The following is a 24481-nucleotide window of genomic DNA, read 5'->3' on the forward strand; positions in this document are numbered from 1 at the left end:
TTATTACTGCTAATGTAAAAATCCACTGCACTTCACTTGATTCAGGGGCACCTAAATGTACCATTAGCACTAAAAAGTCTCAAATTAATGAATTAGTATTCATGCTTGTCCTGAATGAGGTTATGTTTTTCCTGCTGAGAGATAGTGCTAGACGACAGGAACAAGAGCAATCTCTGCATGGCGAATTTTTGTCCCTCTGATAGTACTCCAGGTGGGAAGGGCAAATTTGGGCAGCTATTGGGATCAATTCACAGCCTTCAGTGCAAGGGGTTTGCTGGCACCAGCTTTTGGACTGTGGAAGTCCATCCTCTGCTCACTTCTTGGCCCAATGTAGCTGTGTATCTTCTGGAGCAGGCATCACTGCCTGTCACTAGGGGCAGGTGGCCCTGGTTTGGACCTGTCTGTGCTGCTTCAGCATGCGGTCCCTGGCCATTTTAGGGCAGAAGGGGCAGATTTGGCTGTGCTCTGTTCCCTGCCCTAGGGTTTGCCCTACCTGTGGCAGTTCAGCAACCCATCTCTTAAAGACTTGCCTGTTGCAGTTGAACCCAAGGTGTTTCATTTGGGGTTTTTTTTGTTGCCTTCTGCAGTCCTTATGATCCACTTTCTTGCAGGCCATGTAGCATGGATAGCCTGAGCCATGGTAAATGCAGTGTGTAAGCAGGACTACAGGGTGTAAGCAGGACTGCAGGGCCTTAGCCCCTGGGGTATAGCTCACCAGCAATGGCCCAGCAAGAGCACTCGGCTGGCGAGTGTTTAGAGACATCATTGCTGCGCTCAAGGGTGAGGTCCTGCAAAGTGCTGGAGGTGATCAAATGGTTCCCAGGTGCCAAACAGCTTCTTTTATCCCATTATAATAAGTTGTCACAAGATTTTAGATGGATTTGATATTTATGTAGATACAGAGCATCTCTTCTGATCCAGTCACAGTCTTGGACTTAAGATCTAGTCTGGCATTTTTAACTGTGGCTCGTAGACTTCTGGATGCTCTACTTAGGGCAGGATTTCCAAGGGGAATATTTTTCCCACCATCTCTCAATGCTAACAGGGAGTTCCCAGCAGGGATATTCCAAGGATATTTTGCATTTTTGTGCTGCTTAATGTCTGTTTTAGTTGCCTTTCAGTCCTCAATAATTCCTCGAGTTTGTGATTACAGTCTCATTTAACATCCTTTGCTACAGAAACTTGTATTAGTGCCAGGGAACTGCTAAGAAAATGCCAATGCAGAGTTTAAGAGTGGGAGGGAAGCATCATGAGACATGATGTTTATGAGGGAAGTGGAAGTAATTCCTTTCATGTAAACCCAAAAACCTGCATCAGTACTTTTGTTATATCAAGTTTCTCTCCCCACCCCCTCCCAGCCTTTCTCAGGTTCCTATGGCTTTGCACTTTTGTCACCCTAAGTATCTAAATATTTTCTTAATTTATCCAAGAAATGAAGTGATTTTCTAAAAGAATAATGAGGATATTGTAAAGGAAACAAAGCCTGCTTTGCCAACACTATCCTCTTCCTCAAAAATTGATGGATGGGGACTGGAAGGGAGGGGGGAAATGGAGGAAGGGAGGATGCATATATTGCCAGAGCAATGGTCTTGCAAGAATCATGTAGCTGTTTTAATTTCTGTAAAATGAAACACACTGTGCTCTAAAATGACAAGATTTCTTTCCGATCTATGGGAAGTTGCTGTTATTAAGTAACTCCAGGTTCCCCTGATGGTGAGTTGCTATTAATGTGAGTCATGGAAATTACAGCTCTGTGGAAATCCAGTTCTGGTGCCTAGCCCCTGTGTCCCCGTGTGGTACCTACCAACTGAACAGTCCTGGCTACCTAAAGTGACTGATTTACGGCAATACAGTACTAGTAGGTGAAAAGGCTGTTCCAGAGAGCAGCTGTTCCTTAGACTCAATGACAGATCCCACCAAAATATTAAATATACCATGCTCTAATTTCTGATTTAAAAGATCAAATGGAGGTAAAAATATCTGCTTGGCACTTCTAAGCTATAGACATGCATGGTTTGGCTGTGACAGTTTTGCCATAGTAGGCACAACCACTTAATGCACTAGGGCGAGGGGCTGGCTTGCTTTCTGAACAACATTGTGACACTGGAAAGAAAGTCACAGGCTTTCATGTGGCTGAAGTAGGAACTGGTCAACCTCTCCCAGCTTCAAGTGACTTGAGCTGCTGTGTATCAAAACTCCAGCTGGAGAAGCAAACAAGTACTTCCTACCATAGGATAAACGAAGAAACAAAGCTACATTAGCTCTAGTAAGAAGAAACCACAGTACAAAAGTAAAAATGGATACTGTATAGAAACCATTCCAGCCCTTGCTTTTTGCATTAAAAATATGAAAACCCTATGCTCAGTTTAAATACAAGCTTCAGCAGTGATTTGGAAGTAACTGCAGTTACTTCAGTCTCTTAAGTTACTGGTTAGTTCCCTGTTGGTCATCAAAAAAACGTTACAAATCTCTTGGCTTGCTTGCCTGTACTGGTGCTGCTATTTGGAATGAACTCTTGGCTTGAATCTTTCAGAGTTGCAGCAAAAATTGTGATGAGCAGCACCTGCCCTCTGATGCTGAGCCCTGAGTAACCTGGGTGAGAAGAACGGGACTGGCTGGAGCTTCTGGGGTATAACCAAGTCTTTTTGTTTTTCTCTTTGGTGTAGTTGGGGAATAGTGTTTTTCTTACAGAGACTCATTATTGATGCTGTGATCATGCATCAGAAGCCCTACTGTGTACTGTTTTTCCTTGAGATGATTAGCAAAAAGCTGCTAAGCTTGCCTTTGTCAGGTTGAATGTGTGTATGTATATATATATTTATGAATTATATATGGAAGTTCATCTACCCTAATAGCCACTTGAAAACCTGCAAACTTTCCTCCAAAATGCCTGCATTCCAAAAATTCAGCATTTCTTGTCAGTTCAGTCATCATGAGACTTGGAAACATTTGACTTCGATCTTCTGGGTTGGGGTACGAAAGCCTTGCAGTGCAAAGCTGCAATCACTGGCAGCGTGGTTTGGTCTCTGTGTAACTTCCAGGCAGAATTGTGGTGCAGAAGAGGCAGAAGGCTGCTGTCTTCTCCAGCTAGAAAGGAGATTTGTGTGAATCTGAGCACTTGGGATCCAGCACGGTTGTCTTCATTAGGAGGAAGGATTGGTAGTAACAGCCTGATAGGGTTTTGTGGCCTTGTAACAACAAGCCAAGACAGTATTTCATGAACACACAGGGATTTTCTTTGCTCAGGTAGCTGAGTAGCAGACAGACATATTCTACTTCCCGTCTGTTTCTGGTGCCTCTAAACACAAACACCCCAGACCCTCTGTTTATTATTGGAGAGGAGCTGTGGCTTGCCAGGTCCTGGAGCTGCCCTCCCTTGGTTTTGAAGACCTGATCAAAGCAGAGAGCCACAGCCAGCTCAGGCTTCTCAGATTTCAGGCTGTGCTTAAGACTCTGACATTTTTTCTTCCAAGATTGGGAAAAAAAAAAGTGATAACACGTTAAGAAACATTGGGCCTGTTGCTGTCTTGGCATCAGGGACTCGGTGACAGCTAATGGAAACCTTCAGCAAAACAACGTGCCAGCCTGTGTTACAGAGCACTTCAGATGCTCTCCTGGGGCGAACAAAGGGTGACAAACTCCTTCATTCGCAATCAGGTGATCCCTTACTAAAACCACAATGGTATCCATGTCTGGGCACACTTCTGTTTCCTTTTCTGTTTAAAGAAGGGGTGCAGAAATTCCCCAGGCTGAGGAGCCGAGCACTGCAGTTAGCCACGCTTCATCCAAGCCTTTCCTGCGTGAGCTTGGCCAGGGTGCAGAAGGGGTGCCCATGCAGAGGCAAGGCTGTGCGGAGCTGGGGAGCCCCTTGCAGGGTCTTGTAGGGCCATCCATCCGAGTTGGGGGCGATGAAAAACTGGCAGTGGGCACAGGAGGAAAAGTCAGTGCGAGTGGCTTGTGTGATGCTGAGAAGAGGTGACTGGCTCTGGGAACTGGTGATGCTGGTCCAGCAGGTCACTGCAGTTGGTAGATTTCCATCACCAAACTAGGATTTTTTGTGGGGGAATAAAGGGTTCTCCCTACTTCCCCCTCCCCTGCTTTTTAGGGGGAAAAGTTGAAAGTTTGAAGTTACAGTTGAAAGTACAAGAGGCATATCTGCCTGTCTGTCAGCATAATGTAGCCCTGAGGTATGTGCCAAATTCTACTGCACCCTGGCTCAAAAAGTGCTGAGAGGCCAGGACTCACAGATTGCATTACCCCTGGAAAAGAAGTCCCCACCCGGGGGATCGGCTCTGTTCCCAGAGTAATGTGAGCCAGTGACTGAGCCACTACATCTTAGATTTTTTTTTTTTTAATTAATTTGGTTTTTTTAATTAGAGGTCTCTGTTCCCATGCCTGCCTAGGCCAAACTCTGTCTGTGGTCCAGTCAGTATATAAAATAAGAATATAAACTGATGTGATGTAACTGCAAATAAAACAGAGCGTTCAGTACTGAGAAATGTGAGCATCAAAAACCTCCAAGTAAGTAGGCATCAAGCAATCTCTTAAAAATAGCTAATCTAAAAATAACAGATTAGGGAGGGAGCTCTCCTGAAAAGCAGTTAAGGAGCTTACATCTGGAGACTAAGGACAAAGAACAGTGCTCTATCTGCAATGTATCTTTGCTTTTAGGCAATAAACAAGCCTTAGGCCAGAGGGCAGGGTCTCTTCTGTATCAGTTCATATGCAGAGCGTAAGGCAGTCTTAGTCTGATGCTTTTACCGAAGGAATTCAAGGCCATCTCCAGCTGACTCAGGAACACGGTGTATGAAATTGTGCTCCAGCAGGGGTTCTCCTGCCTCAGCCCAAGTCCAAAGCTTTTGTCTTCCTTCTCCCAAGCTGTGTCAGCACTGGAATGGAAAAGCAGGCTGAGCAGCAGTGGGTATGTGCCAGCCCTGGAAGCTGCAGGGCTCTTCCTGCTCCAAAAGGTATTACAGGATGGGCTCCCTATACTAATTGGAGGCCATGAATAAATGCAACTAGAAGGACACCAGAAATACTAGCCTAAAGCCAACAACAAGGCTCCAATCTCTTTAAACAAAAAACATTGTTGGCTTAAATCTTTCATTAGTAGTGGGGGCTTTTGGAGCTGTGAGGATTGAAACTGGAGGTGAGTGTGATAGCTTGGTGTTCATTCTGAGGTGGTCATGTAGATTTATTGCATGATAGCATGTTCTCAGTGTGGCTGACTCTGGATCATGCCAACACTCACAAGCAAGCTGAAGGCTGCTACAGACTGAGGGGAAGATCAGTTTATGCATTAATGTATCATTTGGCCAGGTTTAGCTTTGCTTCCCTCTTGATCTTCAGGCTGGGGGACAATTTCCATTACACTTCTGCTCTGCTGACAGCTCAGAAGAGGAAGGCCCAAAAACACTCTCTTACTGCTGAATAGCCCAAAACAAAAAAGTAGCAGTGAAGAGAAGCCTTTACTTTCCTCCTGGCATAACGCTAGGCCTCCCAGGGAAACCAGCAGGACTTTGTGAGCATTTCACAGCTCAGGTAAGAGCCCTGCCCTGCCCAGGTGGAGTACTGGAGAAAGGCTGGAAGCCTGGAATCTCTCAGGATTTTCTTGCCACTTTCCATCAGCAGCATGTCTCTGCAGAGAGTTAGAGCTCAACAGTGCTCCTTTCATGTAGGGGCACTGATACATGCCTGGCTTTTGATGGGCTTTAGTCCTTTAGCTGTGACTCAGCCAGAGTGCAGGCACTAGAAGTGGACATTTCTTGAAAGGACCTTAGCAGATGGCCAGACTTTAGCAGCCATAACCTCATAAAAAGAAATTATGGGAGAAAGTGTAACTACTCCAAAAAAACCCCAAACCCCCCAAAAGCCCCAATGCACCCCACCATAATGTATGGGGCAGGTAATAAGACTGTCATCTCAAATCAAGATACACTGAACAGGATCAGAATGGAGCCTCCATTTTAAGTTATAAAGATGCTCTCCTAGAATTGGTGTGTGAAATTAATACCAAAGCCATTGTCAATCCTATGCCTTATGAATGAGAACTCAGTTAAAGTAAAATAATATGCTGACAACTACAAAAACTGGTTAGAAGTGGAGAGAACTGCTGGGGGAGCAGATAACATTGTGTGTGAGCAGAGGGTGATTTCCTTCCAGCACTCCATGCTCTCTGGCCTTCAGTTTCACTCTGTTCATCATAACCTCACTTGCAGGATGCCAGCCTTTTAGATGAAAGACATGACTCTTCTCTTTATTTTGAGCCTGGCTTCTAGGAGAAACAAAGCCAATGTGGATGTGCTCATCTCAAGTTACTCTTTGATCAAATCTGATAGAGAGGTAATGATCTCAGAGCTGATGTGCTTGCTGTAACAAAAATCTGTTACTAGACAGGGGAGAGACCCTAGCAATGTAGAAAGTCAGTGGAGGTGGCTCAGCTCTTAAGCACTGGAGAACTTCTAGTGGAAAAAAGTGCATGAATACTGCAGTTGACACTTCTTGCTGGACCTCCGTACTGTATCAGGCACTGAAAAATCCAGATGAGAAGCCAGACTTTATTTCCTGTTCTCCTGGCACTATTTACTTCAAGTGAGGCTGGAAGCATCTTTTGGAAATTCCCTAAAGGCCCAACAGCATGAGAACATGACAAATCCTTGGTGGATATTCATGTGTGTATAGAAGTATGTAGGTCCAGCTGTAACAATTTCCATCCAGATCCCAGGAGTACAAGAACTGGAAACTCAGACACATGCTCCCTGCCAGAATTAAAGGAGTCCAGTTGCTAGCTGGTGTGTATGGTGACTAAGAAGCTGAAGAGACTGTAGATCACTCGGTTCATAGGGTAGAAATAAGAATAAAGGGGATAAACAGCAGAGGATAAACCAATGCTTAAAGGGTTATTTTGCCCCAAAGGGAGACTGAGACATGAGCCTAGGTAAGACCTGTCCTGTTATGTCAAGTGTCTCTGCTCTTTCTATGTGCTTCCTTCATCGCGGCTGCAAAGTACAGGATTGCCATCGGGCAGCAGCTGTGTCACAGGCACAGGCAGAGCAATTAGGATGTACAAAATCACTGGGTAGCAGGAATGCAAGGGAAGAGCATGGGTGTGGAGACTTAAATAGAAATACATTGCAAGAGGGGAAGTCTGGAAGAAGGAAATACAATGCTAGTTAAGACAGACCCAAGTTGTGCTTAGGTGCAAGATGGGAGCTAAGTTACAGTGTGCTTCGTGTCTATCCTTGGGTCACATAATGTTTTTGTTTTATGGTTAGTGAATGGTGATGCAGAAAGGCTCTTTGTAGGGAGGAAATGAGGCCCCACAAAGCCCTACGTCTGCATCCACTGTGCTAAAAGCTTAAGCAGAACAGGAATAATAGTGTTAGCATCCTAAAAATCTTTCCTTCAAAGTGGATTCAAGCAGCAGCAGATGCAAAGAGGGTAGCCCAAAAAAGAAGAGAGGTAATATCAGAGGGGTAGGAGCCATGCTTCTGCGCCCATTCCAGCAAAGGCTCTCAAAGGAGAGACACAGGATTTGGTACAGGATTGTAAGAAAAAAAATTTGGCTCCTGCTTGTACTGGGTTATCCCCAACATTCACATTTTCAAGCCTTTGCCACAGAAAACTACTTTTTGAAGAGAGCGAGTTTCTCCTGAAATCACAAAATTCCAAGACATGGTATTAATACGTGAACTGGCTACCATGATTTCATGTTGAGTTTAGAAGTGGCACCTTAAAAAGTCAGATACTGCTGGCAGACCCACAGCAACAGATTCCTGGCGGGGGGGGGAGAAGTCAATTTACTGGCATGGGGTACAGCAGAAATAACATTTGGTCTTTGAAACTTCTGTACCTTAGGGTGTTGATTGCAGAAAAAAAAAGGCTTAAACTCCTAGTTACTGAAGGAGGAAGCAAAAAGCATTACTTGTCTTATGGCCAGAGAAGAGAAGGCCAAGAATTTTTTGGATGCCTGGCTGACCCACTTTTTGTAATGCAGATGACTGCTTGCTGTTCATAACCTTAACCTGTTTTGAAGGGAAGTACAGTTACCGGATTACAGTTTATGGGGTTGGGGTAACTTGGTAGACCTCAGTGTTAACCAGGAACCTGAATCAGCAGTAAGTGCTCTGTAATAATTCAGTCCAAACTCTGCAAGGCATTAGCCGCGCAGTTATCACTGTCTGGAGATAGTGATGACAAGGAAGGGTATTTCAGTTTAAGTGGAACTGACCTTTTAGAGGGAGGTTTGCTGGTTTGAATGTTTGCCTTCGATGTGGCAAAACATGAAACACACAATGACTTTTTATGTGGTCCTGGAAACTTAACTGTGGCACATCTGTGAGGACTGGTAATACCCTTCATCTGATCAGCTAACACAGCTGGATAAATCAATGAGTTTTAGGGCAACCAAACCTTTTATTTTGGGGTTGCACAGGTATGGTTTGTTTTTTTTCCCAGGTAAGCAAATATATTCCCCCAAGTATGTTAGCTCAGGTCTGGCCTTGGTAGGAATCAGATGGATAATACGCCTAGACCTGGGAGCTTGGAGATGCTCCTTGTGTGTCTGCTGTCATAATGCAGCTTTTATGTCTCTTGCCTCTGCAGGTGAGCTGCACCTTCCATGCTGTACCATGGTGTGCACACAAAGGACACGGCTATAGGTGAAGGGAGGATGATTGTGAGAAAAGCTACTGGAGAATTCTAGGTATCTTACCTTTTATGGGGTGGTGCGGTGGTGGAAAAGAGCTCTTCTTCCAGCCTTCCTCTGCCCTTTGCTATTTGAAGTACCACCAGCAAACCTTACTGGTCTGGAAGGAGGGATGAGTTGCCAGTTGCAGTTTCTCATCTCATGGGTTTGAAGAGCTGTCTCTCAGATTGGCTTGCCTGAAGCCTGAAAATGCTCATTCCTGGGGTAACCGCAAGAGGCTTTTCCAGAGCAAAGGCCACTAAAACACTGTCTGCAGGGCTTGAGGGGAACTTCAGAACGGGAATCCAGTACAGCCTGATCTTCCATCTGTTTTAGTAACAGTCTCTAGAGCTGGGAAGTAAAATGCATGCAAATAATAGATTTAAATATACTGATATTCTTTCTTGCTTTCAGCTTTGGGAACAAGGGACTAGTTCATTGTGAGGAAGTGAACTCAAAACACTTAAGTATGCAGACTGCAAACTTTGGCTTAATCGTTTCTATGAAACAACATAACAATCTTTGTATAATTCAACAGTGAGAAAATCAACCTTGTTCGTGTCTCCTTAGCATCCCTCCTGCCCTGGGCACTTCCTGCTGAATAGAAGCTATTCAGCTGTTATTCTGTTTTCACGTACTAAATTCACTTCTAGCTATTGTGAAAGAAGGAAGTGAGTAGGCAGAATTGCTCCCCTGTGGTGTGACAGTGGGAAAGGGCTGAAAAGACATGAACTTGCTAGTTCTGCTGTTTATGAAGACAGACTTTTTTTCTTCATGTTATGTATTAAGTTTTTAAGATGGTAAGTAAGTCAGCAGATACATATTAGCTTCGATAACATGAAATTGTACAGCTTAAGACTCTGGCCCTGAGACTGTCAACACTCTGAAAACTCACATTGCGACAGAGCTGCAATAGTCAGAAAATGTATTTCCTTTTCCCCATGTGTGACTCTCAGTAGTTTGATCTTTGCTAAATGACAAGTGTGGGGTTTAATTCTGCGTTTCCTGGCTTGCGTGTACCTTCCGCTTTAACTAACTTCAGACATGGCTGCTGGCGTAGTTTTATCATGTGCTAACATTAACACACTGATAAAAAGAAGGAGCATAGTACGCACTACAGACTTGCCCTAAATACTGTAGGCAAATGTAATCTTTTTGCTGATAATGCAGTCCATAAGGAATAAAGGTAAAGGTTGTAGATTACAATGGCAGGGGGACCAGGGGAGTGCACTGCTCTATCAGGGCACAGGACCTTTCCCTTTTGATAAGGGAAGGGAGGGAAATGAAGGTAAGTTCAAAGATTTGGTTGTCCACCTAATATGACAAATAGAAACTGGTAAGCTGGAGATGTTTGTTAGTAAGTACTATGGCTTCCTTATCAGTTCTGTTTGCTGGAGCTCCTTACTTTTCCAGGAGCCAGCAATACCTACCAAGTTCGCCACCACCAGAGCTTTTCTGATGGCAGAGACTTGGGATGATCCAGCAAGGTGGAATCACAGAGATGGCTGGTTTCTGGATGCTGTAATATTGCATGTGCTCCCATAGCTAAATAAGGCAGATCCGCTGATGTTTTGCATTCCCCAGCTCAGCTCCAGCCCCATTCCCTGCAAGGAAACAAAGCGCTGGACTGCTGCCTTCCAGCTCATAAAAAAAGGGGCCATCCCACTCCTCAGAGGATGGTTAGTTCTTGGGGATAGAGAGTGAATAATAGCAAGAGGTAGCCTGGCACTAGAGCTGGGTTTAGTTACAGCCTAGGAGGTAGCTAGGCTTGCATGTCTACTTGCACAGTGACCCCAAAAGCACAGACCTGGCTCGAGGGAGGCTGTAAGTGTAAGGCAGAGTTGCGGCTGCTGTGCCTGAAAAGCAGACTCAAAGGCTCTCCCCGTGGGAACCTTCCCCGGCTTGAGCCAGCTCACCTGGGAGCAAAACAAAACCCTCTTGGCAACCACGGAACTTCAAATTTATTTTCTTCCTTTTAATGATTTCCTTCTAAACACATCAGTTTGCCATCACTGCTTTGCAGTCCAAAGGCTCTTGGAAAAAAACTATCAACTCCTTCCCAGCCTCACTGGCAATGTATGTGCCAAGAAGTGCAGCCAGCTCTCCCCTAGCAGCACTTCTTCTCGGCAGGCTGGCCGGCAGCTTTCCTCCCCAACTGCCTGCCCGGACAATAAAAGGTGCTGCTCCCCGACCTTCGCTGGCAGCGGTGTCTGGGGATGTCTGGCTGTGCCACACATGCTCTGTCAGGCGGCACTGCAATATATTCTCTTTGCTGGGTAAGCATCTGGCATGTGGCCAGGGGCACTCGCTGCTGCGAGTTAGACCCACTAACACCACTGTTAGAGGGTCAGGATGTCTGTGTCGCTCCCCCGTGACTGCTGCTGGGGTCCTTGTCACCATGCCTGTCGTGGCTGTCACAGCATGCAGCAATTGTGCCATGTGCCAAAGTGATGTGTATGCCCCAAATTCAGTGGGGTTCGTATCCTATTTTCCAGCAGGGTTTGCAAAGCTTCCACCATGCTGCCTGTTAAACTTGGTGCCACGTGGGAGAGCGTGGACACCCTTGGTGTGCAGCAGCCGATGACTGGCCTCCTGTTTCCTTCACCTCCAATGAATTATTGTAGATAAGCCCTGTAAGCCGTAGGAGAAAGACTCACAGCATACCCATCTGCTGACATCCCAAGTGAGAATTGTGGGGTTTTTTTTGCCTGGGCCCCACTATGTTGTTTCCACCCCACGGACCCAGCACAGCCCTGCGCTCACCACTCCTCAGGGCTTTTCCAGGCTGCGCTTTGGGTTGGGGCTTGTACAGCAGCGGTGTAAAACGACCAAGTCCTGGGTGGGACAAAACAAAAGCTCGTGTGCAAGGTGTGGGATGGCGCCACTGGCAGCCCCGCTGCTGCCTCTCCTCACCCAGGTGAGAGGCAGTGGTACCAAAACTTCTCCCGTCTGAATCCAGAGAATTAAAACCCAGTTAAATGTGTTTTGAGGAAAACCTGACTGGAAACAGCTTTGACACCCCCCTGCACACCCACCCATTCACCCATTTCTCCGTATGTATCTTTCTCCTCTTTTCTCTTTCTCCCCACACACAACCCGCCCGCGGCCCGACGGGGAGCTCCAGCCCAGCCGCCCCCAGGGGCGCACACGCCGCCCGCGCAGACGCTCTCGCCGGCCCGGGGGCGCCGCAGGGAAGGGCCGGGCCTGCCGTTGCTGCACGGGTCTGTGTCAGCGCCGGCTTCGCCGCCGTCCCGCCCCACCCAACAGCGCCGTGCCCGGGGCCCCTCCGGTCGCGCCTGCCCGCAGCCAAGATGGCTCTGCCCGCTTCACCTGGCTCTTCGCCGACATGGCCGCCGACGGCCTCGGAGCGGGGAGGGGGCCTGCCCGGGCCCATCGTCTCCCGCCCGGCAGCGGGGAGGAGGGCCTGAGGGTGGCTGTGGGGGTACGCCGGCCCGGCCCGGGGCAGCCCTGGCATGCTTTTGGCTTTCCCCTTACTCCCTTCCGCGATGTTTTGCTGTCCGTGGGGTGCTGCAGCCTGCTTTTCTCCTCAGAAAATGGCGGGGGGGGCGGAGGCAGCAGCCATGGCAAGGCCGCGGGAGGTTCTGGCTTTGGGGAGGCCTGGCTTGCACCAGGCCTGTGGAGGGTTGCCCTGTGTTGCTCTCATTTCCCTTTGCTGCCAAGGTTGTTGAAATAATGCGCGTCTCTGCCTGCAGGAAAGGGGAAAAGAAACGAGACTGGGAGGAAGAGGACCCCCTCTCCTGTGCCCCCAAAACCAGCTGAGCGGGGCAGCCGGTAAGGCCAGCACCTCGCACCCACCAAGTTGCCCATCACATGTCCTGTGGCACGCCGTCAACCCAGCGTGTTTGCACAGGACTGGCGGCATGCATCCTATGTCTGGGAAGTTCCCGGTAGCAGTGCAGTGCCACCAGTCAAGGGTGGCCCAGAGGAAAATCCAGTTTCCTCCTGAAAGTATGTTTGTCCTTGTTGCTCACTGAAAATAATGAGGTAATGGCAGAGGGTGGGAAACAGGATTGGGTTTCCTGGGCCTGTGGCTTGCTCCACACACAGGGTTATGTGGCCTTCTTAAAACACATTTCTTGGTCAAGGTTTGATGCAGCACAGGCTATCAGTGTTGGTGTCAAAGCACTGCTAGATAAACCTGTTGGGGAAATACCTGCTCCTCCGCGAGAGGGAGAGAAGGATGCCACCTGTAATTCACTTCTCTGCTTTACAGGTTTTGAATAAACAGCCCATCTGTCAGGTTCTTGTAAAGAAAATCTTGGCTTTTTATCTAGAGTGTACCGACACCTTTCCAGGAGGTCTCCATTGCTGTCAAAAGATTCAAGGGCATTACTAGATGTGCTGTTTCTGATTCCTAGAAAAAACTTTTCTCTGTGCCAGACCTGACAAACAGTGGTATATGTGATGACTGACTGTTGACATCAGCTGGTGTATGTGCTTTGAAAGGTCACACTGTCCGTCAGCCCGATCAGGTGATGCAAAGCACGTAACCAACCTGTTTGTTTCATTCCAGCGAGCTGGGATTGACAAACCATGAAGGAAGATCCTGAAGGAGATCCTGAAGCAGTGACAGACTGTTTGCTCCCGGACTCTGTCTAAGGGGACTGCTTTCGCATCAGTGCTGTTCCCAGGTATGGCACAGAGGTAATAGTGCATCTCTTCCATGCGCCTGACGGTCCAGGGTTGAGCTGAGGTCTTGCTTAACCTCACAAACAAGTCTCTCCATCAGTTTTGGGAGTAGAACTGCTGTAGCCTTGACTTATGCTGCCTTACATGGTCAAACTGCACTCTGAAATTATTGGAGGCCTAGAGGGAGCTGATCCAAGGGAAAACTTTTTTTTTTTTTTAGAAAGTGATTTGTTTTATCTGAACCTGATCATCACATGACTGTACATGTTGTTAGCTCTGTCATGGAAATATGAGGAAGGAGGCTGGCACAGGCAGCTGGCAGAGACGGCTGGGATCAGAGCAGCCCATATCAATGACGGCCTTAAGATGCTGTGGTACCACACCAGCAACTCCTCTTGCTATAATCTCGCACTTGCCCTTGGAGGGATAGGATTGGTTGGGTTTTTGGTGTGGTGGGTTTTTTTTGTCAGACCAAGGACTGAAATAGGCAGTTTTGTTCTCTAAAATATCCGTGTACTTAAAAAGTAGCACAAATCATGAAAACAATATTCGAGGAAAGTCTCTCCTTCTCTGTGTTCCTTATGCACAGATCACCTGTGTTTTGGCACATGAAGAGCAATGGAGGAGAAGCTTCCCTCTGAAGTGACTGTTGCAGAGCAGAGGGTTGTGTGCTTTGTTTTGTTTTTAACCTTCCACTCTGTTTTTCCTGGAAACTTTCTGTGAATGCACTGACCTTGCTTGTCCCTCCAAGGCAAGGCAGCTGGTCTCTTCCAGTATCGCAGCCAACATCTCCACTCTGTTCATTAGTGAGTCAGCATTCTGCGAAGGTCAGAGGTGCATCTTAGCTACAAGTTTGCTCAACGCAGAAGCACCTAAGGAATGGTGTTTTTTTAAAAAAAAAAAAAATCTGCATGGGGGTATTTACTTCATTTTTCAGTACTAATTCCTTCTAGGGATTTTTTTGGCCCCTGTGGCTGTAACAGTCCTCACTGACAACGCCCCTGAGATAAGAGTGTGTTACCTTCTTCGTTTTATAGAAGAGGAAATAAATGTGAGCCTGAAGGGTCCGAAGCCATTGCCTGACCACTGGATCTTGGTTCCACTATCCTATCAGTCTTTACCAAAATAGCAGAAGGATACAGCTGCATGGAGGGGGCAGTGCAGATAGCCATAATCTGGCTTTTTTTATTGCATATAAGCAAACAAACAGATGAAGGAAGAAACTTGCACAAGATCTCCTGGAGTCTCTGTAAGAGCTGGGAACTAAAAACGCATTTCATGAGAAACACACTTGTTCTGTCCACATTTTTTCCATGAAAAGCATCATCTGTTATCTGAGTGAGGGGGAAAAACCACGATGTCAGTGCACATTTACCCCACTCAATCTCATCATCAACGCTCAGTGGGTGTTTAAGTGAAGTTCCTGCCTGAAAGTCCTGGCATAAGGCCTGTGCAGTAAAGACTGCATCAATTCCTCCTCTATTTGGTGTTGCTAGAGGTGTGGGCTGGAGTACAACAGTGCTCTGCTCAGAGTCTTTACTGTTCGTGGGGAGTCTTGGCTGCCTCACAAGGGGTTGTGCAAGGTGGCCAAAAGCTAGTGACTGAGGTATTGGGTGGAAACAGGGCGTTTGGGACTCTTCTGCATCTTTTCTTGCAGATGTCTTTCCTTGAGAGCCGCTCTTACTGAGTCAGTGCTAATCATGCTTCGGCCCAAGGATTCTTACTTGCTCTCTCCATTTGTCATTCTGTGAGCTCCTGTCCCACCAAGTTTTTGCCTTTCACTCCTCTCTTGCCCCAGACACTTGTGTGGCTGTGCTTGGAGCTGCTGGACTGGAACACTTTAGTTTCATCCTCTCCAAAAGAGTTGCCCATCTACTGTGGCCCTTGTGGAGCTGCATGGCACCAGCCCTGTCCTGCTCTTCACCCATCTGTGTGATCCTGCCCTCTGCAGTGGTGGACTGGTTGAGGGAGCTCAAGAGAAGGGTGTTGGGATGTGGGGATGCTTCAACCACAGCTTTCCAGAGTGCTGTGCACAGGGTATATAACACAGCTGCCCTAGTGTCTTCACACCAGGAAATCCTTGCCATCCCTGTGAGACTGAGACTACCAAGTTTTAAGATGCTCTTTCCTTCTGCTAGTGAGCATGATGAACTTATGAACAGACCAGGAGGGATGGGTTTAACTTGTGACTTCTAGAAGCATCAGTGGAAAGGGACCCTGTAGAACATGTTTCCTTTTAAATTGCACGCATAATATACCATGAAGGGAATATACTCCAAAGCTTTCTAGTTTTGGGGCCTGAATATGTACTTCTGGGAAGCCTCTAGGAAAGCCAGATTTGTTGTGGACTCCTCATTATCCTACTTATGGCTGAGGGCTGTTGTCTATGGGTTTTGCTGTTGTTCTTCCTTTACATCTTTAAATTTGCTCATATTTTCTTAAATGAAGAATGAATATGCTAGAACAGCTTCTGTCAGCTCATAAAGCAGTGCAATAATGACAGATCACTTGTGTTGACTTCTGCTTAGATTTTCATGCTCTGAAAACCCAGCTCAGTTGCATTTGTGTCTCTGCAGTGGGACCATGGAAGGAAAAGAGACGTCGCCATGTCATCATTCAGAGGAGAGCAGCATATGGGACCTACCCTCTGTTTGTGACCTAGCAGAGTGCTTTCTGCCTCCACACAGCTCTGAAAACAGCGAGGAGCTTTTTCGTTCTGTGGATACTTTTCCCTCTCTGCCAACAGGTAACAGCTTCTGCCGCTCCACATGCTCTTTATTTAGCCAGCGCATTAGCTGTTTAGGCAGTGTGTCATTTGGCTGAATAACAGCCATCTAATACTGGTGCTTCTGCCTTGTCTTAGAACGCAGTTTACCAGAACTACAGTCTGTTCCAGCTTGACAGATACAATGTGAACTGTGGGTCCATGAGACACAGGAGAGGAGTTCAGAGGATACTATCAGCTGCTAATGTTCTGACAACAATGTTTCTTGATGTTTAGTGTGTTCTCAGAGGAAGAGAGTTCCTTGAACTAACCCACAGAGCAATCCTCCGGGCATCAGTAGGAAATACTGTCTCAAATTACCATAGGCAGTAAGAAATGTTTTTAAACTTTTCCTTATGTTCTTCACGTGCTTATCATGTATCTTCCACTCATGAGCTCAGGATGTGGCTAGGAAGCATTCTGATTACTATACCCCTCAGCCCAGTCAGTGTGAATATATGGCAAGAAGTGTGAAATCGAAAAGCACTGGCCCAGTGACACTTCTTGCCATATATTCATACTGGCTGGGCTGAAGGTTGTAGTAATTATATTTACTATTGTGGGGGGGAAATAAAATCTGATCAGCAAATAATGTGTGGAGATGGTGTGTCAAGGCACCTGAGCAGGTGAAACATCACTGATGACATTTCTGGTTGCTTTGGAGTCTTAAGTAGTGTAAAAGTAGAGTTTGGCTCCTCTTCCTCCTCTGGCACTGTGTGGTTTACTTTGGCCTAGTTCCAAGAAGTTGGCTTGGAATTAAACGTGAGTTTTTTCAGTGGGAATTCCACTATTTTGCATGCTAAACAGGTAAGCAGTGGGATCTACCAAACTAATCTAGCTCTGTTGATGTTGACTACTTGCCTGCGCAGTTGTCTTCACCTCTAATTGTGGGACATCAGAACTGTAATGAAATCTGCAAACAGTAGATACCAATCGTTGCTTTGGTTTTCCTATGCAGACCAGGAAGTCACGTCTCTTATGTTACTAATAATGCAAATCTGCTGTAACCTCTACTTTAAACTGTGATCCATATCACATTCCATAATCCATATTGCATTAGAGGAATAGTGTTATCTGGTTTGAGGTTTTGCTTTATTTTTCATGCATAAGAGCAGTGACCACCACTATGAGGAATGTCATGAGCAAGCCTTTTCCGCTGTCATGGGAGAGGAGGATGGGGAAGTTCCTCTAACAGTGAGACAGGCTGGAAGGCATTTGTCTACTCAGATTTCACAAGCCCTGTGTCAGGTATGAAGAAATTCTGGGAGCTGTGAGGCAGTTCCTGCAATGTTTGTAGGGCGGCTTAGCTGCTCAAACACCATTTAGTGTGGCTCGGGGCAACTGGACTTGATTGCTGTGATGAATGGGATGCACAGAAGAACACCAGAAGAACACCAGAAGACTGGTCTGAGGCATAGCGGCAGTGACATATGCAGAAATGAAGATAGGCAGCTGTAAACCCAAATGATAGCATTGGGCAAGTCATTTACAGTGCATGCGTGGAATATGTAGCTGAAGCTCAGTACCAAGGTATGCTGAGAGGCCAGATCCTGCCTCCTTGATGTCTCCAACACCCCCTGGTGTCAGCGACGATTCCAGGTATGCTGAGGAGGGCAGATCATGTCTATGAACCCTCTCCTTCGTTGCTTGTTTTAGACACCTCTCACAACTGAAACCACTTGGTTTCAACTGAAACAACAGTGGGATGTATGCTGTAAAATGGTTCCTTACCCTGTGCTCCTGGGAGTGAAATAACCAAGTATCACATTGCACTGAGTTCATGCTCTGAACATCTTGGTTCCTTTCTCCTTATAACAGCATCAAACCAATATACATACTCACTTAAACTCTCTTTCTTTTTTGATGCAACTTCAGCTTTCTAAGCCATTGAGTTTGGTCAGTGTGGCAGAAGAGGCAGGAGGACGGTTTTAAAAACAGTCTGCCTGCGTCAGATGTTCTTGGACAAGCAAGTTCTGTCAAACTTATCTTGGGAAAGGAAGCTCCTTTGCTTGTTTGTTTTCTCATGAGACATTGTAAACTGCTGCTGTGACACAAGATAAATTAGGAGAGTGGGGATGGCTATAGCTTGCACCCCACAGTATGACCAGAAGATTGTGTCCTGGGACTTGGGCAGGATGGATGATGGGTCTTCTCATCAAACTTGAAAGATTTTTATTAGGGGCAGGGATCTTCCTTAGTGATTCAAAAGCATTTCCAAAAGGCTGTGAGGTCTCTGGGAATATGACAGCTTCCTTAGCAAAGAAGCAGACTGACAGCACAGGCTGTGTTTTCTGACATCTGTCACATGAACTGGACTGAGACTGAAATATCATGCCATCCCAGCCTCAGGAGTTGGAAATGGATATGGAGGGTATTCCTAGTGCCTGAGTCACTAGTAATAGGTCTTACTAGTCTAGAGAGGCTCCATCACTTGTAATAGCAGAAGATAGTACCCATTAGCCATGAAAACAGGGCCTTCTGAAAGCAGGCATCCCTAGGCAAGAAAACGGTAGTCCTGTGGGAATACTACTACATGTCTAAGTTGTGTATAAATGAGTGGTTTTACGATTTGTATGGGAGTGAGGGTTCTGCTCTTGCAAAAAACATGCATACTTTTAGCTTATTGTCATAGTGAGTTCAAGTGTTTAAGTGGTGATAGACTGAGAAAATTAAATTGGATCAGTGAACCTTTCAGTATGCTTCCTTTTTTACCCCATATTGGAAAATAATAAAAAGAATAATTAATTGTTTATAGTGTTTCTAATCTGCATCACTCAGTTGCACAATGCTGCAGCAACACTTTACTACTTCCTCTGGATTAGGAAAAGTTGCCAGCAAAAGTTCTTACTTGGCAGTGCTCAGGTGTGTGTGTGGGGAAGCCTTAAATTATTTGGATTAATATTTGAAAGGCAGCTAATAAAGTTTGTTTACAATGAAATAACTTATTGGCAATGTTCCTTTTTTTTTGTAGGGCGCTGAACCGGAGCATATCAGGGACAGTGGAAACGTAGTCTTTGCCTGGAAAAAATGAAGCCTAAAAAAGGGTTAGAGAATAGACTACGGATGTGGTGCAGGCAGGGTCCTGGGCTCTGTCCATGGTGCGTGGTCTGACAGAGCTGGGTTTGTCAGTGCAGCCCTGGAGTGATGCTACCAAGCTTGGCAGCAACGTTTGAGAGCTCAGCCGTGGCACCATGCTTGGGAGACTGCCTGTCTGAAGCATGGGCAGAGCTCAGCCCCATCTGCCTGCATGGCCCTTCCCTGGGGCTAGCGATCCTGGGGGGATGGGTCTCCTTGTTTGTCCTGTAGCTTCTCTCTTAATCACTTTTTCTTTGTAATGAAAAGTAGTTAAAAAGCTGTGTCCTTAGGAGAATGGATGGGTAGACAGGGTCATCCAGTGGAAGGTACACGGAAAATGTAGCATCACAGGAACAGAGAAAAGGAAGGATGACAGTAGGAGGAAAAGGATGATGCTGGAGAGATGAGGTGGAGCAGGAAGACAGAGTTCACTGTGTGATTGGAGAGGCCTGTGTGTATCTAAAAGCTGGCTAGCTTTTTAAAAAAAAAATCAATAATAAAAAACAATTTGGGGATGTTCAACATTTAGTTGCCTCTCCAAAAAGCACTTCTGTTCCTGCAATTTGCTTCAGGTTTGAGCCCAGGCTTACCTTTGGTTATCTTCCATGGACTGACCTGACTTCTCTAATGCAGTGAGAGTCCCAGGCTGCCCCTGACCATGCTTCTTATTCCTGCTCCATCTTTAGCGCTGGTACTCAGGCGGCCACATGAGGAGTCAGCTCAGGGAATTGACCCAGCTTGCTGGGCAGTCACGAGAATATTTGTGTGGAGGAGATGGGGACAGCTGCTCTTTCTGGCAGCAGCGCAGGTATATGCCAAGATACAGCGGTCTGCAACGTGTCCTGTCTTTCATATGGGGTTACAGTCCTTCCAGAATGGTGGCTTCTGGAAAAAGTAATGTTAGAGTATTAATTGCTTTTCCGATGCGGGGACCCAGGCTGTAGGTTCCTTTTGATCGATCATGTTTTTTGTAGGCTTCCTTCAAAAATAGTCTGTTTGGAAGAAGTTGTGAGAGCTTGGGGGAGATGGAGCAGAACCATTTCACTGGAGACTCACTGGCTCCAGGCAAATCAGTCAGTCTGGGCCACAGCACTGCTGCTGAAATTGCTGATAACATCAAGAGGACACCTGATCACAAGATTATCCCAGTTTAAAAATAAAAGCCGTCATGATTTTTGGACTGTTCCAGTTGCTTTCTGGGTTTTCAATCAACCAAGCATGTGTGTTAAACAGAGCAGGGATATCCAACCTGTTAACACAGCTCTCGGTTCTATAGGTGATTGCGATTTCTCTGAAAAAAATGCTACACATACCTGGTGAATTTACATGCTTAGTTTTGCAGTGGGTTGTTATGTCTTTTATTAGCAACTGAGGAGTCATGCTAATGTTGGTGCATGTGTTCTGACTTGTCGTTAAATGCTCTCTCCTGTTTACCATGTCCACTTGCCTGTCAGGAGTTGCTTAATCTCTTTTGCAGAAGTGGGTTGTGTTTACTGAAGAAGTCTGGCATGGTTTGTGCTTTTTCTGTATGGGAGTTGTGCACAAGTGCTGATGCAGAAGCTGAAAATGAAAGGAGCAGGCTGTACTTGTCATGTCAGCAGCAACCTTTCAGGGCTGGCACTTGATGGATGCTTGAAGGTTCAGTTCAGCCCAGAACTTACTGTATTCGTTCATTACTTGGTACAGAAATTATAGCTTGGCCATCTCAGCTACAACTGTTATCAAAAGCAGAAGAATTTCCAAAACGCTTTTTGTCTGGCTATGCTGAAGACAACCTGAAGGCTAAAGACCTTTATATATATTCTCATTTAAGTAGTCTGTGTTAACTTTGTAAATCCAAAACACACGTGATACTTTAAATCACTTTCAGACTGAGCCAAAGCTGAGCTAAGAAGGACTTGTACTTGCACTCCTGGCTGTAGTGGTTAGATACAGAAACTTCTGATAGTCTTCCTTTACCAAAAAGTTACAGATTGCCCAAAGAAAATCTTACTTTTTGGCTTGATGTGGAGATGAAGGGGGGGGGTGCTGTACAAAGGTGCTTTGTGCTGTTATGAAGAGTCTCCTTTGACTGCAGGAAGTTAACATGCTCTCCTACTTGCAAACTTTCTTCAGTTTGAACTGTGATCCCAAACACCATCGGAATTAATGGGGTTTTTTTAGGTAGATGACCCGTGCATAACTGCCTTGGCCTTGCTGAAGATCATGGCCCCTGTTTTGGGGATGACTGGCTTTTTATTGGTTTTGGTTTGTTTCCTGCTGCCCTCTAGTGAGTAATGTTACTCGTTTCTGATGCTACCAACCTTGCATGCTTGGAACTTAGAGGGCTAGTGATTTTTTTTTTTTTTTCAGCTGGTGGTGGGGTTGTATGTCACTGTACCAAGCTCAGTCCCGTGTCAGTTTAATGCTGTTGAGAAATGATGTTAAACAATCCCCAAGGCTGATGTGGGAATACTTCTCAGGAGTGTTGGTTGCACGTTGTTTACTGCGTGGATCTTGGCATAAGGTGGCTAATATTGTCTGTTGGCAAAGTATTTGTTTTTGTCTGGGAATAGCCTTCCTACTTCTGTCTGTTACAATTACAGCCCTGCTAGGATCTGATTTTGTTATGTAAATGAAGGGTCTTTAAAGACTGGTTATAGTATGCTTTTTTTGGGTGCAACTGTCATTTTTTTTAGCCTTTCCAAAAGTTCTCTTTTTAGCAACTTTCTCTTTTATCCCTGATACTGGTATAAACATCCAGTTATTTGTAAAGGTGGGTGATTTTTTTTAACTTATCAAAAGCAAAGAAGCACCTATTTTCAAGTGAATGTGTATTTTTTTTTAATGATGATTTCTAACAAAGCACACTCTCAAATATAATCAAAATACTAGATTTTTCTTAATACTCTAGTCTTCTCAAGAGGAAAAAAAAAAGGTGAAATGTTTCAAATCCTAATAATTTTGTACAGATGTTGTGATCCAGTGGGGCGGTTGCTCAGTGGACTTGAATTTATGCAGCTCCACTGAAGTCATGGGCAGGCCCTTGGGTCAGGTAACTACATAGCTCTGGTGAGTTTGGCAGCATTAACTTTCCAAGCATCTCTTTCTGGCCCAGTTGTGTTGAATATTGAATAAAGTTACAAAGTGGAATTCATGCTACCTTACTGTTGTGGTTTAACCTCAGCCGGCAACTGAGCACCACACAGCTGCTCGCTCACTCTCCCCCGCCCAGTGGGATGGTGAAAAGAATCGGAAGAGTAAAAGTGAGAAAACTCGTGGGTTGAGATAAGAACAGTTTAATAATTGAAATAAAATAATAATAATAATAATAATAATAATAATAATAATAATAATAATAATAATAATAAAAAAAGAATATACAAAGCAAGTGATGCACAATGCAGTTGCTCACTACCTGCTGACCGATGCCCAGTCAGTCCCCGAGCAGCACTCTTTGGCCAGCTTTCCCCCAGTTTATGTACTGAGCATGACGTCACATGGTACGGAATGTCCCTTTGGCCAGTTTGGGTCAGCTGTCCTGGCTGTGCCCCCTCCCAGCTTCTTGTGCACCTCCAGCCTTCTAAGTCAGTAGAGCATGGGAAGCTGAAAAGTCCTTGACTAGTGTAAGCACTACTTAGCAACAACTAAAACATTGGTGTGTTATCAACATTACTCTCATACTGAATCCAAAACACAGCACTGTACCAGCTACTAGGAAGAAAATTAACTCTATCCCAGCCAAAACCAGGACACTTACATAAAAGGAATACAGGGAAACCTCACGACACAAAAAATAAAGCACTCAGCACCACTGAGTCGCTGAAGGTGTTACATCTTTTGTAAATTATTTTTTCAGGAATGTGTTACATAAAGCATCTAGCCAAAAGTAAATCCTGAAAGAGAAAAAGCCAGTGCTTTATTCTTCACAGTCTGAGGAAGAAAACTAATCCTATTTTAAGGAGAATTAGAGCACTATACTTAAATCAGTGAGGGAAAAAACTGAGACATGTGACTTGCCTTTTAGAATTTAATGCTTCAGAATACCTCTGTGGTCTGTGAAAATGAACAGTTTGTACTAAACCATTAATAATTAGAAATCAAGTCCAGAGGAAATGCTTCAGTAACAAGGAGTTGCACTTACACACTTAAGTTGTCTGATTGGATTCTGCAGTTCTGTGCCTAAAGGAGAGCTTGGGAGTTTGTCTCTCTGAGGTGCTGGGGAACAACTGTGCAGTGCAACTGTGTGCTGTAGTCTGAGGTTTTGTATTGACTTGTTTGGAGTTGCACCTTCTGCTCAGAGTGAGTTTTCTTCTGCTACCCAGCTCATATTTTTTTCCCAGAAAAAGAGGATTTGGTAGGTTCACTCTCATTAGGCACACAGTTTCAGCTGTATCCACCAATCTAATTACCAAGCCTTTCAACATGGAAAGGAGAATAATAAGTGTTCTGCATGTTATCCCCAAATCCTTAAAAAGTGCTGGCACAATACAGAACTTGGAATTTGTATATTTGAGGGTGACTTTGAGGGGCAGTCACCATTGTTTCCTTTCATTTATTGTTTTAATTGAGCGTATAGGCTAATTAAACCCTTGCCAGCGTCTCTATGTAGAGGCAGAAACAGAATGGATTGATTTCCAATTTGGGATGCTCCCATCAAACTTTAAACAGTGAAGTAGTTTCTAAATGGTTCTAAATGTTCTAAGTTTCTAAATGGTTCTAAGTGGTTCTAAATGTTGGCAGGAGTTTTGTTTCTTACCTAAAGCCAGTCCTAAGCAGTTGCCTATCAAATTTGTAACTGGATGCTGTAGCCTAATCATGCAGAGAACTACTGCATGATTACTGCAGAGCTAGGAGCTGGTTGATAATCCGCATGGTAGCTTTAGGAGTGGGCCTGATCTGTAACAAATTGCCATTGCTTAATGAGTCACCTTTTGTTAATAAGTGCAACAGACTAAGTATCTGTGGAAGGTAAGAGGGGTGTACTGGTTTGGGGGTTCTTTTTAATGGTATATGTATGCATGTGTTTGTGGTGCTGGATTTAGAGCTTCTCCAGCTCTAATAAGCATGGCAGAGATGAAGTTTTTGTTTCTGATACTGGACAGTAACTTTCACAGGTAGGGACTGATCCAGAGCTCCCTGCTGATGCCAGCTAATACTGGTTTGGGTCTGTAGAGCACAGCCCTGCAGAGAGCTGAGTGACTGCGCTTCTCCTGGCTGTCCAGGGAGTTGGCTGCTCAGCTCTCTGCAGGACTGAAAACTTTCTGTGCATTGCATTGATACATTTCTTCAAGCTATCAAAACATATCTGCTTTCTAGTATTTATT

General features: G+C 45.4%; 1 protein-coding gene across 8 annotated transcripts in view; it reads left to right on the plus strand.

Annotated features, from left to right (window-relative positions):
• Positions 1-24481, plus strand: part of SHLD1 (shieldin complex subunit 1) — a 97303-nt gene that overhangs the window by 21889 nt on the left and 50933 nt on the right. For 4 of the 8 annotated variants that reach the window (XR_012995049.1, XM_076334943.1, XM_076334944.1 and 1 more), the window contains 5 exons: positions 2534-2629; positions 8605-8704; positions 12400-12478; positions 13221-13351; positions 15913-16082. Coding sequence is in view for 7 of the 8 variants with exons in the window: in XM_076334943.1 (XP_076191058.1) it covers positions 13341-13351; positions 15913-16082 (181 nt within the window). In the remaining variant the exon portion in view is untranslated. Of the gene's footprint in view, positions 1-2533; positions 2630-8604; positions 8705-11850; positions 11908-12096; positions 12129-12399; positions 12479-13220; positions 13352-15912; positions 16083-24481 lie in introns of those variants that run through there. The other 4 variants (XM_076334950.1, XM_076334947.1, XM_076334949.1 and 1 more) reach the window with 4 other exon arrangements.

The sequence above is a fragment of the Aptenodytes patagonicus genome, chromosome 3 (assembly GCF_965638725.1).
Source record: "Aptenodytes patagonicus chromosome 3, bAptPat1.pri.cur, whole genome shotgun sequence".
Classification (NCBI taxonomy): Eukaryota; Metazoa; Chordata; class Aves; order Sphenisciformes; family Spheniscidae; genus Aptenodytes; species Aptenodytes patagonicus.